Genomic DNA, 18,536 nt, shown 5'->3' with positions numbered 1-18,536 from the left:
GAAAAAAGAGAAAGAAATTGCTGTTCTGTGTGGAAATGTCATACTGTTTGTAGCAAAATGTGGTTTTAATAAAAGAACCATAAGAACAGCAATTTCCTGAAGAGTTAGCTGAGGCAGGTGACTTTCCTTTCTAAGTGCAATTGGGAATGCAATTGTACATTCAACAAGATTTAACCACACTAAAGAGTGTGTCACACACATACGTGTCCAAACACATACCTGTACATTGAGATATCAAACAACAGGCGTGAGATTTTTGGAGAATAGATTTAACTCATTTCGACTATTATTGAAATAAAAGGTAACCTCTTTCTTTGGAAACATAATTAAATGTAATGATTGTCTCGTCTTTTTGTTATTTTAATTTCTTATTTAATAAAATGACCACATACATTCCACTATTATTCATGGCTAAAAAGCTTCAAGTTAGGCCTAAATTTCAGTGGAGAAATTTGATATAGCTTTGCTCTTATTAATGGTCAAGATGAGATTTACTTTACCACTCTTTCTAATGGAGATCCATGGACTCTAAAGAAGCAGAGACAAGTCAAAAAAAATACTGCTCAGATTTAAGGCATCAATGTGGGAGCAATATGTTTTCACATTTGTAGTAGTTGATAGAATGTGAAAATGTTGCCCGTCTGAGATGATGAAACATTCTTTACAGAGTAGTAGGTTATGATCTGTGAAAACAGAAACTCTAAAGCCGAACAAATACATCTTCCTGGTCCTTGCACTCTTCAAACCAAAGAGTTTTCATCTTGTAATTTTTTTTAAATAAATAATGTACACAGAGTCACGATGCAGAAGCAGGACAAGTAGTCTAAAATGGATGGATGATTTCAGTGAGGGCCACAAAGCAATTCCTTTCCACTGTTCTGAACTCCTGATTTATACCTGAATACAACAGAGACCTATGTACTGCACTTGATACATGTTTGTTTACAGTTGTTGCTTGGCTTTTAACATGGCTCTGCTCATAGAAAGAAAAGTGAGCATCTGTAACCTTGGCTATCGCACCTCTGCTGTCACACAGGGTGCTCATTAGAAGTAGCTAACAATGCTCTTACGAAGCTCATACGTCTGTAGCTGCAGTTTTGATCCAGTAATCCTATTATCATGCACATAGTAACCCTCACCTGTTCTGAGATGTTTAGATCTCCCTTGGCTCTCATAATCTCTGGAGTTGCATCACACCCTACTGACAGTGATCTGAAATGATCCAAAAAGTGATGGTTCTGCGGTATTTTTGTTTTAAGCTCCGCTCACTGAACTGTCCGTTCCTGTCAGCAGGAAAAGCGAAGTGAAACAATTCAGGCTGCTCACTTTTCACTCAGAGGGGAAGCTTGCTCAGAAAAAAAAACAGGCAACATTTAGAACAAAAAAATAAGCTCGACAGAAAGATTGCAGCAAATCATGCAGTGTTCATCTGAGTCTGATGGAGTTAAAATTAACACCGAACCCCTATTTTGAACAGTGACAGAGGTGAATTAACATCAGCCACTTTGATGTAGGTTGATGTTTTGACAATACACACATATTTTTTGTATAAATATTTAAATATGTGATTGAATCCTTTTCTCTTTCTGCTCGTGACAATGTTTCTCATACTTTAGCCATAGCGTATCATCGTTTCAGAGTGAAGGGAACAGGTAAAAAGGTTTTCTTTTAAGAAAAAGGTATTTTGCCTAATTTCTTATACGTTTAAAGGACCCTCTATATAAACAACTTAAAAAATACTTTCATGTGGTAAAAATCAATAAATGCTTTAATCTGTGTAGATCAACATGACTTGATCCAGTGTACATACAACAATAGTAGCAGTACTGTTTTATATCATTTTAAGAAGGATTCCCAAATTATGACTTAATTTTCACTTTATGTCAAGACATTCTTTTGTTTGTGTGCTTGTTTCTTTCCCATTTTCAATACTACAAACATAAAAAAACACAATCACAACTCCAGCTGTCAGTGCTGCTTGTGTTCAACAGAACTTATGCCCATCCAATCCATTATCTGGAAACTATCTATCCCTGATAAGTGTTACAGCAATCTGTAAATTTGTCATGAGAGCATAAGAAAGATTACGGACAAAAGGAGGCCTTTTAGCTTGTCTCGGCAGTTTGGTAAATTTTAAATGTGCAAGCATTTTATCCTAGAAAAAGAGACAATGCATCAAAAGACAATTTCTTTCCTTGAACCAGCCCACAAAATGAGAAATTTGCAGCAACAGAAAGCAGTGTGGGTCCACATGTTTGAGATATGCTGCCCAAAATAGGTTACTTAAGCATACAAGGATGAAACATCTATTTAATAAGGTTGAAAAAGTACATACTGTTTGTAATCCTTCTATGAATGTTAAAAAAGACAGCTACCATAATAGGCTTGGTGTCAAGGTACCGTTGATGACATGCAATTATCAATCCCAAGCCTTTACATTATGCAAGACCAAACAATTTAGTGCCTCACTCATACATTGGCAAATATTGGAAAAGGTTGATATTTAGTCACCTTAACAAACAGATCAGAAAGGTGGTCAGCCCAAAGTGGTTACACATTAGTTCACAAATGTGGTATCTTATCAACCTGAACCGCAATGGTAAGACAGCAGTTCAGATGGCTACTGAGACTCATCAGTGTGGATGGACCAAGAGGGTAGAAAAAAACATGGCCTCCTCAATGTTTTGAAATCAATGCACACCAACGTGGAGATTCAGATTCGGCTGCCTTTTGCACCAGGGTGGCGTTCAGCAAGAATTCAAGCACGTTACAGCTCACACGTCCACATCAGTGCTGATAAATGAAATACTCCATGTAAATCTGAATGAAGAGTCTGATTGTACTCGGATCCAGCTCTCTGGATTAGAGGTTAGGGCTTTAAACTTGTAGGTTTACAGTACCTCCAAGGTGGGACAATGCTGCTATAACCTTTTGCAAAGATTGATTTAGTAGTGTGCCCAGCTCTGTAACAGGCTATAGGTATATAAAAAAAGTGTCAGCCAGATAAATGCTAATGAAGAGTAAAGACAATTTTACTCACTACATTGAAAATGCGAACAGTCTGAAGATATTTCGTGTGTAGTTTTATTTTTCTGTTGGTTAGGCCATGCTTCAAATAAAATGTCTTAATTCAGGCACTTTATGATTTCTCAGGTAATGTTTCAAAATAACGCGGTTTATAAGGAATGTTTTCAAAAAACCCAAGTCAAACAATTGCGGACATGTATTCAATAGAACTATTGACGCACAAAAATGTTTTTCCTGCGATAGATGAGAACATTTTTGTTTGAAACAGTTCGGTTTTTAGGTTTTGGAAATGTGCTCATCTCTTGGGGGGCGGAACATCGCGCTTAGCACTACTCAAGACCTTTAACGTTATTTGACAATTCATCCGAGAATTCTTTATAAAAATAATTGCACTGAAAGGTATAGAGACACCTGAGTAAAACGTATCCACGTGTTCCGAGACCTATTCAAACGTTTCATTCAACGAACATAAGTAAAGATGGCCATTTGCTTTAGAAATGTCGAATGATAGTGCAGGTATAATAATATGTATCAAAACAAAAACGGAATACGCATGACGCGTTTATATGTGTCTGGCGTTAGTCACATATTACCAAAACAATTTAGAAACAGGAAACCGCACAAGAAGAAAAAGCTAGAAACCATCTTGATAGAGCACAGAGCACAGAGCACAGCACAGCCCGGAGCAGCCCCGCCCTGCCGAGCTGCCTGTTTGCGCGCAGCCCCATCACTCTTCCTGACGTCACCACGGCGAGTGGCGGTCCCCCCCCCCCCCGTCTTTGTTAAGAGCGCGCGCCACGCCAGCTCAGTCCGAGCTCGAGCTGGGAAGCGTTGTCAGGGTGAGCGGAGAAGTAGCGCGCCTCGTGTCCTTTTGCCGGCCTGTCTGTCTGTCAGCCTTCAGCGAAACGGGAGAATACTGCAGCACCCAACAGCACCAACTCTGAATTTACAGTATGTCTGCTATCGTCTACTGTCAAAGAAAACAGGTAAAGCGTGCCCCTTTTCAAATGTGCGGCAATTTGTAAGTCGAGAGAGTGACGTGTGGCAGTTGGCCGGCGATGTGGTGTGGGGCGGTATCGTATTGTTCGTGTCCGGTCTATTTTCCTGTTATAAAACAGAATGACCGAGACTATTTTATTAAGCCCTATAACTAGTTACAAATGGCGACAGGTTTACGTTTTGCACGGATTCCGAAATTCACTTTGATGTATCCGGATTTATAATTCGTCATCTTATTTTTTTTTAAGAAGGCCTTGGGGGTAGTAAAGTCGGTGGTCACTGAAAGCTGACTGCTGCACCGAATGTGTTGTCCGTCAGCCTTGACATTAGTGATCGGCTTGTATTTTAAAAAGGTTCGTTGCTTATTCGGCATCTAGTCGTAATCTGGTTATTAGAAAAGCTAGCGGATTGCAGAATGAACTGGACAAATGCACGTGTGATTAAGATGTTCATTTTTTTTTTTACAGTAGCATGGGCAGCTCAAGAAATCGAATGACATTATATTAACACACTTGAAACTTTATTTTGATTAGATCGTTTTAAAAAAACGCTTTTCACTTGAATACGGTTGTAGTCAGATGGAGCGATTAATGATTTCTTTTGGCTCAGGAAGTTGTTTTAGAGTGTGGTCTATTGCGATGATTTAATCGCCCATCACTTGTATTGTTTTTTTGCTGAAATAGCAGTTGATTTTTTTTTTTGTCTGAAGAGAGGCTTCAAGACTAGAGGATGTCTTGTGTGCGGTGTTTGGGCTCCAAGTGGTCTTGTGATCGGAAGGACATGATTCGTGCAGATTTCGTCTTCATTTTAACTAGGCAGCAATATCGTGACGTGCATGTCCTTTTTCATTTCTGTTGTGTAGCTTTAGGGCAGGGGAAGAAAAACGTGTCTGTCTTATATGTTATTCAGTACACGCTAGAATCCCCCCCAAACCAAAAAAGCAGAGTGCGATCTTCAATCTTGCGCACGCCTGACCCAGTTTTCGGTCTCCATAGTGGGGGTAGCTAGAGACGGCACTGGAAACCTTGAGCTGCAAGTTTATTGGCACTGATGCAATCTCTCACTCGAATTCATTAAAACTAGCCTGCTAAACTGATTTACAGTTTAGCCAGCGAATCGGAGACCTGCATTGGGACGTTGTCTCGCTATCTGATTGGAGAGAGTGGCCTTTGGAACAGTGGTCAGGGGTAGAGGTGGGATGACAGCTAGTTCGCACTAGGATCGTGCTTCAGGGTGGTTTGTTAAAGGGACAGTTAATATAAAAAAAATAGGACCGATCCTAAAAAAAATGCACAACAAAATCCTAAAAAAATGCGAATCCCGTTGGAAGACGTCCTTTGTAACGTGGATACAGGAGCACAGAGCGAATTCGTGGTTACAGCTCCCCTAGAGATTGTCCTTCGTGCGAGCACTGCTTTTAATTTCGGGTTTTAAGAGTCGTGGGAAATCCACGTTTGCCCTTTCTGAAACGGTGTGCGTGAGATCTCAAGCATTATTATATGAAAAGCACATGGTGGCGAGTGTGTACTTCACACCATCGCCATAATCGTCATAATTCTTTCCTGCTAAAAGCAAAGGGTGCGGATTGACAGCTGTCGGACAAGATGTCTGATGTGTGAAAGTGGGGGCGCTTTCGAGACTAGAGGATTGAACCGGGAAACGTGACTGAACGGTTCTTGCTCCGGAATCGGGCAGTTCTGCGGTTTATGACTCAGAAGTACAGATTGCATTGCCGATCTGATCTCATAGAAGCGTTTGGCCGTGAAATGTAATTTTTTATTCGTAGCGGAAACGCCGCTGGCAAACCGATTTGAGTCGGTTGTTTCTCACTGACCTGGGCTGCTTCTGTCAATGGCATTGCTCCACAGAGCATGCAACGTTTTAGTGGGCCCGCTTTTCCATGACTTAATGTTCTAGTTACAGCGTACTGTCATAAATATCAAATATAAAGGGCTCTCTTGGCACGGCTGGTGTATTACAGTGTCGCCAAAGCAATAATTAGCAAAACATTTACAGGCGCTTGCAACAAAAGCGCTGAGGCTCCCCCTGTTCCCAGGAGAACAGACTGGGCTGCAGGCTCTGTTGAGTTCTCATCTCTTTGCTGGCTTGGAAGCTGTGCTGGTTTGGGCAGATGTGGGGATTCTAGTACTGGTAATATCTCTCTTCATGGGATTGTGCAGCGCCTTGCATTGCTACCAGCAATTTGCACATTATCACAAACTGGATTGCGCAACAGAAAATAGGAGTACTCTGCCTGTAGGATGAGTCGGCCGCCTCTGGAGAGAAATATGTACACCTACCCAGGTGAACGATCAACACCGCAGTACAGGAGAAAGTGTTGTGAGAGATGTGTCACGTAGCAACTGTAAGCAGAGTACAGAGCATGGTTGAAGAATGTTCTTGTGGTTGCTTCCTGTGTTGGCAGGTACACACCAGCGGCATTGCGTTTGTTTGTGGTTGGCGTGTTTTCCACTTTGTGATACTGGCTTGCAGAGCTGAACTGCTGCGATTGCAGGGTATTCGACGAAGGTAACATTGCTGGTTAAAAGCTAAAAACAGTCAAATGCTGTGCATTTTTCACAAAATGCATTTGCAAAGCCTAAAACAGTAGCCGCCTATTGAGATTGAGAGAACTGCTTCTGGAACCGGAAATAAGGTGCCTGCTGCACATCTTCAAATATTTACTGATTCACGATAATAGTTGGATGAAAGGTTAGAACTTTCCGGATTTCTCAGACATTGGTTATGATGGGAAGGTTAGATAAATCCAGATTAGTGTGGATTTGTGTGGAACTGGTGTGTTTGTCTGGCCAAGACATTTGCTCTCACATCCGTTTATCTGGTTTATTTTAGGATTACTGTATATTGTAGAGGAATGAATAGGGGTTGTCACACTGAATAATTTTTTTAATTTCTGAACGGTGCAACTAGATAATGCGTTCAATAATACGGTATGTTTTGGCAGTCTTTGGCTTTGTAGTAATTTAGACTCAGGGGCCATTAATGTATGATTTCAACAAAAGTGGTTTGCCTCAGAATAATATGGTTATTGGAGTCTGTAATATAAAATATGACATTTAAAATAGTATACATACTGTATATCATTAGGGAAAGTTGAAAGATTAAACTGTTTGCATTTCAGTGAAAAGCAATGTGATTGCAGTATAGTTAGTCTTTTTCCTCATTTTTTAAGTTAAAGAGAATAGCCTACTCACTGTGAAAATCAAGAGAACTATTTCTGATGTTCTGAGGCAAGCTCAGAGTTCTAAACCTCCCTATCCTATCCACCGTCTTATTAATGTTGAGTTCTTCTGCAGTTACATGTTTTTAATTCTACAGTCAATTCCAGTCTTCCTTACACAATTTAAAGTTTTATTTGGAAAAACAAAATCTTTGTAAAACCTATTGGTATTTGTAAGCATTTGGAAATTCCCCATAGCTACTTGAGTTTTTCTAGAATACTCTAGTTCCTGCAGGAAAGTTCCTGAGTTTCTTTTGAAAGCAGCTCATACTATTGTTGGCAAAACCAGCCTAGTGTGGAAAGCCTGAGCAAGATTCTGTTCAGAGTTCATTTTTCCTACTTTAAGAGCTTTGGTAGAAGTTGATAATAAGAGTAACATTAATCTGGTGGCTAGCCTTACACCTGTGGTTAAAAAGCATTAAAATCAAAAGTGTAAAAACATTTTGATTGCTCGTGTCAGAGAACCTAAAATGTTATTTCTAAAACAGTAGAGTAGTTTTGGTCAGACCAGCTCTGTGTTCTCAAGGTGGAACTGGGATTAAAGGTGTATTCAACTCAAAGCTTTATGGACTGCTGGGGTGGGAACCCTTATTCATGTGGCTGGTGCTTCACTGCTCTTCAACTTGAAGGGGCCTCTTGAGTCCTTTCATTGTAAAATCAATCTGAGGCAGACGAGGAATCGATTTGTTTATGCTTTGAAGTGAGATACATGTCTTGGCCTAACTCTGGGAACATTCCAAATCTTGAAGCGATTCCCTTTTTTTAATAAAATCTTTCGATACGTATTGTTTCAACACGGCGTTACATGGGTTTTCGTGGTGGAACATGGAAAATGGTAAAACATCTGTTTCGTTATCCTGAAACTATAATCTCCAGCCTGTTGGTGCTGTCTGCCAGCTGTTGCATAACCTGTGGAAATGAGCAAACCAGCTTACATCTGCCCAGTGCCAGCATTCTCCCCACGCACTGCTGAAACCTCCAACATGGGATTGCCAGATTCTTAAGGCTGGGGAGCATAGGAAGTGAAAGTGCTTTACAGACGAGTTGTCCACAAAAATACTCAAATGTTTTTTAATATCAAACACTGTAATCTTGATAAGTCTTAGTTTGAACAGAATCCTGTCTTTTGTAGATATGGGAACAGCAATGTACACTAGGCATACAACACTGCGTAAAGATCCAAGAGTTTTGATGATTACAATCAGCTGATCCTATAGCCACTTCCTGAGCATCGATGCATATGATTTCTGACTATTCATACTTTATAAATCTGATGTTTATTTTGTCATGCAAGGCTGAACTGAGACTGTATAATCCTGAGGATACAAAGTCACAAATACAGTTCTTTTTCGTTGATTGTTTATTGGTTTTTCAGGGCAGTTCTTTTAAGATGTGGCCTCAGCCCTGACTATATTACAGAGCCTTAAATGCTTGAGATTGTTATTCCTTCCAAGTGAACTTGGTTCATTTTCTTCCTTCCAACAGAATAGCGCCTAGCTGTTTGAAATTGCAGGATTAGGAAACTTGATCATTTCTATCATGTCCAAGAAGATTTCCTAGATTATATTTGCAGTTCATTTGGTGGCAAGTTCAAACGTGAAAGGGGCAGGGAATCGGAACTGGTGACAAGCAATTTTAAATGCGTCAGGACAAGTTGCATCTTACCACGTACAATTCGAATTTAGTTATTAACTTGTGAAGATGCACTTAAACAGTCATTTTATAAAAAAAGGAAGATTACTTGAAATGATGTACTTTACGTCGTGTATCATTCCTTATTACAAACTAGCAGCTCCCATGCTTTCCTTATTTAAAAAGAGATGATCTCGTTTTAACTCAATGATGTAATAACTTTAGAATGACATGGACAGGGGGAAAAAAGTCTCTGGCTGTTGTAAATCTCTACAACACTTGGAACAGGCTACAGCCGCCATGAGTGGGGAAAATGAGGAGTAGGGTGTGCTTCTCGATTTACATGCAAGCAAGGCTATGGAACTTTCCTGCAAGACTGACTAGCATGCACTGTCGAGGACATCAGCGTTTGGAGTTCAGATGAAGACAGGCAGTTGAGAAGTGAACGTGGATATTGCCTAGAGGGGAAGTTTGGGCTTACTAATTCCTTACAGAATTATACGGCTGTAAGACAATGGTGAAATTCCACGCCAAAAGTTTTATTGATGAGGGATTTCGAAGTACCAACTTTGTGTAAGGTGTAAAAAAGATTAGAATGTGGGGAATTAAGATGCATTGGTAAAAATCAAGAATTCTATACTATTATGCTAACCTTTTAAAACAGATTTCAGGGCAGTAGAAAAAATAAGATATTATTCAACTAAATAGTGTTTTATTCAAACTAAAGTGCTGATTTGCATAACCATGAAAGATACGCATGGTAAAAATGATGACTCTAGCCTGAGCTGACAGTCTTTGGGAATGTAGCTTAAAGTATTGATCCTTTTTTTTTAATCTGCCATTGCAGTGCAAGTGCTTGACCTGTGGGAGCTACTAAAAAGCACAGTATAATTTTTGCATTTTCGTCTTGTTTTATCGCCGGAAATCAACTTTGTAACAAACAGAATTAGTGCTGAGCAAACTGTTACTCACATGCTCTGTGGTCATGGTGCTTTTCATTTTGATCTCCTCTAAACATTACTCTTTTTTTTTTGTAGGTTATAATGCAGGATCATCGCAGAAGAAACTCATTTCTATAGCCACGGGGATACCAAGGACTTGATTACAGTCAATCTAAGCCTGCTAGTTTTGCACCCCAGCTGCTGTGGCCTGTTTTAGCAGACTGTTGGCTGGCATTTCCTCTAACTCCCTGCTCTGCAAACGAAGACTCGGAACCCATCTTTCTTGGTCTGGTGCCAGTGCCTTCGTTTTTATTTCCCTTGGCTGTCACCAGTATTCTTTTGTCAAGTTGCATCATTCTTCGGTAAGATAATTAATGCATTGGGGATTTGTGCCGTGAAGTCAGACCACTTCGAGTTCATGTTGCCTAAGCATTTCGTTGTGCTATAATACAGTAAAGACGTGATTTGTTTGATCTTTTCTAAGGCCTGAAACAAAGTACCAAAATGGTCCCAAACGGATATTTAATTTTTGAAGACGAAAGCTTCCTGGATTCAACTGTGGCCAAAATGAATGCACTGAGGAAGAGTGGGCAGTTTTGTGATGTCAGACTTCAGGTATGTTTCGTTTACAGTTAATTAGTAACTGTACTAGAAGACCCTGGGAATATATTTATTCAACTGGTCTGTTATGCGTTCTGATATCATTATTGATATTACTAATGTTGCTTTTGACCATTCTTGAAATGTCTGTAGGCCTAGGCCTAGGCATAACAGCATAACTTTGCTCTTAAAGACTGATGGTTTTAAAAATGTACATTTGCACGAATATCGCTGGCCACTAAGAAGAAGAAACCTCCTGACCAATTATTTCTGACGTGCGATTTCATTGGAGTGCAATTTTTACTATCTTTTCAGGTCTGTGGACATGAGCTTATGGCACACCGAGCTGTCCTGGCTTGCTGCAGCCCCTACCTGTTTGAGATCTTTAACAGTGACGCAGAGCCTCATGGGGTGTCCCATGTGAAGTTCGATGATCTGAACCCGGAAGCAGTTGAAGTCCTGCTCAACTATGCCTACACTGCTCAGTAAGACTTGCTTTTTAACTAGCACGCTGCAATAATGGTCATCTTCAAAGGAGCCTTTATAGATCAAATTTGAAAGAGCTTGTATGACAGAGCAGTGGTGTTCCTTGTATCCATGTTACAATTCTCAGAAATCTTAAGGACTCCTAACTTGGGTTATCATAGTTCTTGAGTAATGAGGCACAAATGAGCTTGGCTAGTCTTTCTTAAGTAACTCAGTGGAGTGCATTCTGTACATTCTTGACACTGTTTTTTAAATATGCATAAATCATGCAATATGAATCTTGGAATTGTATTTTCCACTTACAAATGCCAAATACCTTTTTCTGTTACAGACTTAAAGCTGATAAAGAGCTGGTTAAGGATGTGTATTCTGCATCTAAGAAACTCAAGATGGAAAGAGTTAAACAGGTGTTTCTTCCCATTCTTGTGGTTGCTATACAGTTACTGTTGATTAACTATATACTGTTAATCAAATCTCAGACTATGCATGCATTTGTATTGTAACATAATGTGAAAGTTTTGTTTTTTTTAATTTTATAGATTATATATTATTATAGAATATATTATTAAGTATATTTGTTTGGAATCCCCAGTCTTTTGGGTTGCTAGTTGCTGTAATATTTAATTTTAGTTACCTAATAGTGAGAAATTAACATGATCTTTCAAATAATTAAACCCTTTTTATAAATGAATGTAAGAAAGCTAATCGTTAAGTCTATTTGTGCTGTCTAGATCTGTGGTGACTACTTACTGTCAAAGATGGACTGCCAGAGCTGTATCTGTTACCGTAACTTTGCAAGCTCCATGGGAGATGGGCGACTCTTGAGTAAAATTGATGGCTACATCCAGGAGCACCTGTTGGAGATCTCAGAACAGGAAGACTTTCTCAAACTCCCCCGTCTTAAGGTCTGTACATATCTTTTCAATATCCACCCATAGTGATCCTCTAGATTTTAAAATGCTCTGTAATGGACAAATCCTTACGAAAATAAAAACTCCCAAGATGCTTGTGGTTTGTAAGATTCATTGAGGAAGACAAACTACTTCTGGGACAGCATATTTAACTTAATGTACTTTAAGAATGTCTATTAAAATTTGTAAGATATTTAGTCCCTGTAAGGAGTTCTGTATATTTCTTTGCGTTACAGTTGGAGGTAATGCTTGAAGACAACGTCTGCCTGCCAGGAAATGGTAAACTTTACTCCAAGGTGATCAACTGGGTGCAGCGGAGCTTGTGGGAAAGTGGAGAACAACTGGAGTCGCTAATGGAGGAGGTTAGTGTAATAACCAGTTTGTGTTTTGTCTTTCAAACATTGTAACATTGAAGGGTTGATTTCCCTCTTTGGCACTGTTTTTTGGTTTTGGTTTGTTTGTTTTTCTTTTTTTTTAAAGCCTTGGCCCTAAAGAATGTAAATTTTGCAGTAGGTGCCCCTAAACTGAAAATCTGAGGGGTTATCCAGGTGAGCAGAAAGAACCTGTTCAGTCTGTGTTTTGTTTACCCTTCTTTCTTGCTAAGTGCTTTTTCAGCTCTCCTTTGCAATATTAGCATAAGGAATAGATACAAAAACTGGCAAGGGTCTTACTCGCTATTGATGCTCCTTCCTTTGCAGGTCTTAATATTTTGTGAAGTAGGTTAAAAATTCTAATGGCTCTTCCTCCCCATTGATTTATCTTTCCTTAGGTTTATTAGCCAAACCACTGCAGGATTTGCAAGACAGAAGAAAGCAAGACTGAATCCTCCAGGGTAATGAGTCATAAAGAAGCAGCTTCAGTCCTGCCCACAGCCAAAACACCGCTGCACTTCCATCTGTTGGCAGAATAAAAACAACAACTACTAAACAGACCACACTAATCGTGTTTACTTCTTCCAGCACAATTACCAAGCTATTGAAAAACGTGCTGTTGGAAGTATTTCTGTCACCTGCCAAGTCTGCAAGCCATAAAACCATTGTAACAAGTTGTGTGCTTCATGGATTATGTTTGTTCAAATCAAGTGGCGCTTGTAGGATTTGATTTATCCATTTACTAGCATTTATTAAGTAACCAAATTCAAATCTGGAATTCCAACTACAAATGGAAGGCCGAAAAGTGCTTGAAACTTTTAAGCAAAACTAATTTATTGGTATATCACTTTTTTAACATTACTACATGAATTATCCCAAATATTTCAATGAGTACTGTTTACCTACAGTGAGTATAGCAACACTTGTAACTACAGTGTAATAACTATACAGTGCTAAGTGGTTGAGATGCCATAATTTATTGGCACCATCTTGCTAATCTATAGCTGCAGACTTGGTAGTTCGTACATGTTAAACAGTCTGCTTTTCCCCTCATGCAGCTGTTTAACTCAATTGTAAATACTGTTTTTTTTTTGCCAGAACCTTAAAAACTGTTCTTATTTTTTTGTATGTCTGATTAATGTAGAATATATTCTGTACATCTGTATTTTCTGTCACTGTATTTGGGATCTACTCATTGATACTGCAAATTGGTATTCGCCTATCGGAATACAGTACAGTAATTTTGTAGTTTATAATTTACTAAACGAATCTGTAAGTTTTCTAGAAAACCATCAACAAATTGTAATTATCTGCAAGTTATCAAGTATTTCAAAGTTTTTGTCAAACTATTATCAAGGGTAAGTGCAGCATCAGCCAATTTAGTTTCTACTAACACTGCGTTAGTCTACTGTAGTGTAGGAAACTAGTAAAGCTTTTTTGTTTTTATGGTGAGTAGCAAAACCTTTGAAACATGCATGGTTCTGAGGAGTATTCATTTTCACAATGTTAAAAATTCATTATTTTAGATGGCTGCTTTTGTGATCCTGCCTTAATAACGCCCTCCTTTCCAGCTGTCAGCCATGACGATGGCTCTGTTAATTAATGCTTGATGAGAGAAACCGGAGCTACATGGATGATTTTGCATTGGCCTGAAGGTTTATTCAGCGTGATCAAGATCCCTGCAGAGTTTCCTTTAAAGCTGTATTTTCTCTTTAAACACCTCTTCCTCCAGCATCGACCACGCTTGTACCTGTGGGCCTTTGCGGAACAGGCTTTCAGTTCCCCGGGTTTCTGTTGTCATGGAGACAGCCACATGGGTCTTCTGTTACTGTTTTGCAGGTTCAAACGCTGTACTACTCAGCTGATCACAAACTGCTTGATGGGAATCTGCTTGACGGACAGACTGAGGTGTTTGGCAATGATGATGACCACATCCAGTTTGTTCAGGTACAGAACCCACACAGTCTTGGTGATGGTTCAAGTAGTCTTTTATAGCACACCTGAATTGTAGTACTAAACAGCTTCATGGTGTTTAATTGAGTATTTGAAATAAGGAAAGCTTTCACTGGTCTATTTTGCTAATTAGTGTTGTGTAGAAGCTACCCAATTAGGATAAATTTAATTTTGATTTTCTTGTTAAACTGAGCCCGAACTTTAGGAATTTAAATACTTATCAATAGGGAATTATTTAAAAGAATTATTTGGTCATTTTTGTGGAAATATTGATTGGACAACACTGGAAAATTTCTTAAAATCTTACATAAGCAGTGATAAGAGGTGGTTCTAAACTGAAAAGCACAGTACTATACATTTAGAATCTGTAAAGGTTAGTGTTAAAGAATACATCTTAAACGTTTTTAGAGGAATCTTTTGGTGTGCTATAAAAGATTTACTGAGCAGTGTGAGGTTTGAGGGTAGATTCACATCTTTTAAGGTCTCAGATTGGAGTACACCCTAGCTGATTTGGTGTGTAGTATCCTAGAGGTGGAGGAGACTCCTCTCCTGTTTGTGTCTGTAGCTGCGCTTTGGTTTTGCAGAAGAAGCCCCTTCGCGAGAATGACCACAGGCCAATGAGCAACAGCTCCTCTGGAAGTCTGTCTCCCAGCTCTGTGAATCAGCTGTGCAAGCATGAGTGGAAATACATAGCCTCTGAGAAGACAACCAGTGAGTGAAGGATTAAGCTGTAAAGTAGTCTTTAGCACCCATAAAAGGGGATTTTTAGGATTCTTTGTAATCTCTGTCAATATGAACAAATGATTATAATTGGTGCAGTCTTTTACTTTTAGGCTTCCCATCATTCCCAAGACCAGCACATGCTGGATAGGTTGCAGCTGAACATTGACCTAAAAGGATTGACCTAAAAGGATTAATTGTTTTCAGTTCTTAAAGATACTGGATGTTGCCTTTAAACCTACATTTCATAAGTAACAAGTTCTCCAGCTTTTGAAATGGTGCCAGTTGAGCAACTTGTTAGTTTAGTGACATATTAAAGAAATGACCCTGGCAGGAGTGAACACCAGCAGGTGTATGGGTTCCCAGGAAACCCCCTTCTACTAAGCTGTTCATGCACAAGTAATTCTTAAGACCGAATTTTTCTTAATTTTCTAAGGTCTCATTACTGTGTAAGTAACGTTCTATTATGTTCACCCTAGACAACATCTACCTGTGCCTGGCTGTCCTGAATGGAGTGCTGTGTGTTATCTTCCTGCACGGCCGAAACAGTCCCCAGAGCTCCCCATCTGGAACACCCTGCATGCTGAAGAGCATGAGTTTCGAGGTGCAGCCAGAGGAGCTGGAGGAGAAATTGCTGTCTCCTATGCACTACGCTCGTTCAGGCCTGGGCACAGCAGAACTCAACGGCCGGCTTATTGCAGCAGGCAAGGCATTGATTTTGGTGATCTAAGGAGGTGGTAAAATCCAACAACCTTGCACAAATGGATTTTCTTAAAGCCCTTGAGGTTTAAAATCCAATCACTGCCTACTGACTCTACAGGCACTCTAGCATATTAGATTTGAATTTGTTTCAGTAGTTTTTCTGTAATGAGTTTTTTTTAAGTTTACATTTGTCAGGTGAACTGAAAATAGTGAAGTTCTTGCAAAATGATTAAGCTGTGATACTGTTAAGGTTGATAACCTTATACCTTGATTTGAATACCTTTTTGTATAGGTGGCTATAACAGGGAAGAATGCTTGCGTACCGTGGAATGCTATGATCCGGACAAGGACAGCTGGACTTTCATTGCTCCAATGAGGACACCAAGAGCACGCTTCCAGATGGCAGTGCTAATGGTAAGTGTCGCTTCAAATGTCTGCTTCATGCACTTCCCTTCAAAACAGTACTTCTTAGATATTTCTTGGACATGGTTTCCAAATCTCTTTTTACCTGTCTTTCTTAGGGCCAACTGTATGTGATGGGAGGTTCCAACGGACATTCAGATGAGCTCAGCTGTGGAGAAACGTATGACCTGAATGCTGACGAGTGGACTCAAGTGCCAGAGTTAAGAACAAACCGCTGCAATGCAGGTAAATATTTTATGAATTGGGTATTGCGACCCATCCTTGAAACTAATAAATATCTTTAATAAGAAATGGCACTAGAACAACTAGAAAAAGCTATTAAAATAAATAGTAAATGGGCATCTCTGTGTAACTCATTTCACCTGATCTGCTGTGCAGTGGAGTTTCTGTGTCATCCAGGTTGGTGCTGTGCTTCTGGGATGTGTTGTCCTATGTGTCGAGCTCTGGAATGAAGAATGCTATACTTCTGTTCTTCTGCCTCACAATGGCTCATGTTTTGTTTTTAGGTGTTTGCTCCTTAAACAACAAACTGTATGTTGTTGGTGGATCAGATCCATGTGGCCAGAAAGGCTTGAAGAACTGTGATGTTTTCGACCCCATTACAAAGATCTGGACAAGCTGTGCTCCTCTTAATATAAGTATGTCCATTTTGTTAATAAAACATACTTTTTGGTAACATATTTTAGCACTATCGTAGCAATTTAGTGTAAGAGCAGCTTAAAATCTTTTAAACTCATTTCTTCTTTCAACCAGTTGAACATTTTTGTAGTGATTACACAAACGTCCTACATGCCATATAGTTGGAAGCAGGATTCAAACAAACCCAAGCATGCTCATGGAAGAACTGACTGAATCCACAATATAGTGTATTAGAGGTTAAGGGCAGTACTAGGACAGAGCTAGGTGAGGATACAGCAAGTTGTCATTTCAGTGAAGTGCATTGAATTCCATTTCTGGGAGTCACTTGTATAACATTTGTATTGATCTGTACAGGGAGACACCAGGCAGCAGTGTGTGAACTGAACAACTTCATGTACGTCATCGGAGGAGCAGAGTCCTGGAATTGTCTGAATACAGTGGAGCGCTACAACCCTGAAAACAATACCTGGACTCTCGTTGCTCCCATGAACGTAGCTCGGCGTGGGGCAGGGGTGGCTGTGTACGAGGGTAAGTGTTCTCATACTGTTTTTTTTTTTTTGCAAGGCTTTCCCCACATCCAGTGTAATGATACTGCAAAGTTGACATTTTGTGGTTCAGGAAATCAAAAGTTACAGCGGATGGAATTTTCCTTCTGTGATGCAAACGGAATGTTCATTCAAAAGCGCACATTTCTTTGCAGGAAAGCTGTTTGTGGTTGGAGGGTTTGACGGCTCTCATGCCCTGAGGTGTGTGGAGGTGTACGACCCAGCCAAGAATGAGTGGAAGATGCTGGGGAGCATGACATCAGCTCGGAGCAACGCGGGTGTGGCGGTGCTGAGGAAGTTCATCTGTGCAGTGGGTGGCTTCGACGGGAATGAGTTCCTCAACACCTTCGAAATATACGACCCCGAAACCAATGAGTGGAGTCCCTGCATTGATGCCTTTACCGTTAATTGAATGTGTGCAGCACCTTTCTCAAACTAACAGGCTTAGTGATGTAATTGTGTTTAGTGAAGTTTTACATGTGAGCAGGTTTGGGAGGGGGATTCTTCAGTGAAGATGGGTTTATGAGGGTGGGTTGGGGGGGGTGGGAAATAAAAATTCAACTGGGTTGCTGACTGCAACATAAATCCTTTGCATATTGCATACAATATATTGTGCTGTATATATTTTGTTTCATTGTTTTTTTTTTTGTCCTTATAAGAATGCCAACATTTAAGTACATTCTTTCTGGAGCTGAGTTTTTTTTTTTTCAGGAAAGGGTTTTTGGAGCAGAACAGTTTTCACGTATGTATTAGGTCATTTTTTCCCTGTTCTCTAGTGGTTAATGCAAGAAGTACTAACCAAGTTTAGAGCAAAATAAATGGTGATAACTAGCTGAGCTTTACGTTCAAGGATTGTTTCTAAATTGGGGAAATTTAACTTTATACTTTAGTTTCTAACTGGGAAAATCTGCAGTTAAGAGCCTTATTCACAAAAATTATATGGCTGTTTTGTGTCATTTAAACTAAAGCTGAAAATGCGTATCAATATAGTGTATCTTTTATGATGGCCTTTTTTATATTTTTTATACACAGCTGAGCAATTTACCAATAGATGTAAAACCTAAGTGTCAGATTTTTTTTTCAAAGCATTAAATTACTTTGGTTGCATCACATAAAAATGCTACAAAGCTTCTGCCTTTGCACAGGAAAGTTTGGTACTGCAATTTTACAGATTGTTGTTGAACTGCAATGGCATTTTTGAATGTTAAAAATACACTTGTTCAGTATTTAAAACTTTCTGGTTGTAATTTTTAAAAGGATTTGGAGGGTGTGAAATTCCATATCACTTTTGTTACAAGCTAATAAGTTAATATTCCTTAACTAATAAACCATATCAACTCACAAAA

At 39.4% G+C, this 18,536-nt stretch overlaps 1 protein-coding gene across 1 annotated transcript; it reads left to right on the top strand.

Moving 5' to 3' along the window:
* The first annotated feature begins 3,822 nt into the window (after positions 1–3,822).
* Positions 3,823–18,536, top strand: ivns1abpa (influenza virus NS1A binding protein a). Its single transcript, XM_088598232.1, has 15 exons — positions 3,823–4,013; positions 9,937–10,202; positions 10,325–10,455; positions 10,756–10,925; positions 11,258–11,333; positions 11,658–11,831; positions 12,074–12,199; positions 14,048–14,155; positions 14,746–14,872; positions 15,361–15,585; positions 15,876–15,997; positions 16,105–16,231; positions 16,513–16,644; positions 17,000–17,173; positions 17,346–18,536. The coding sequence occupies exons 3-15, from the start codon at positions 10,345–10,347 to the stop codon at positions 17,600–17,602; spliced, it is 1,929 nt and encodes a 642-aa protein (XP_088454358.1). The 5' UTR covers positions 3,823–4,013; positions 9,937–10,202; positions 10,325–10,344; the 3' UTR covers positions 17,603–18,536.

Source organism: Lepisosteus platostomus, chromosome 11 (genome assembly GCF_059453375.1).
Source record: "Lepisosteus platostomus isolate fLepPlt1 chromosome 11, fLepPlt1.hap1, whole genome shotgun sequence".
In the NCBI taxonomy this organism is placed as follows: Eukaryota; Metazoa; Chordata; class Actinopteri; order Semionotiformes; family Lepisosteidae; genus Lepisosteus; species Lepisosteus platostomus.
The sequence above is the reverse complement of the archived record's forward strand: the minus strand, read 5'-3'. Positions and strand labels throughout refer to the sequence as shown.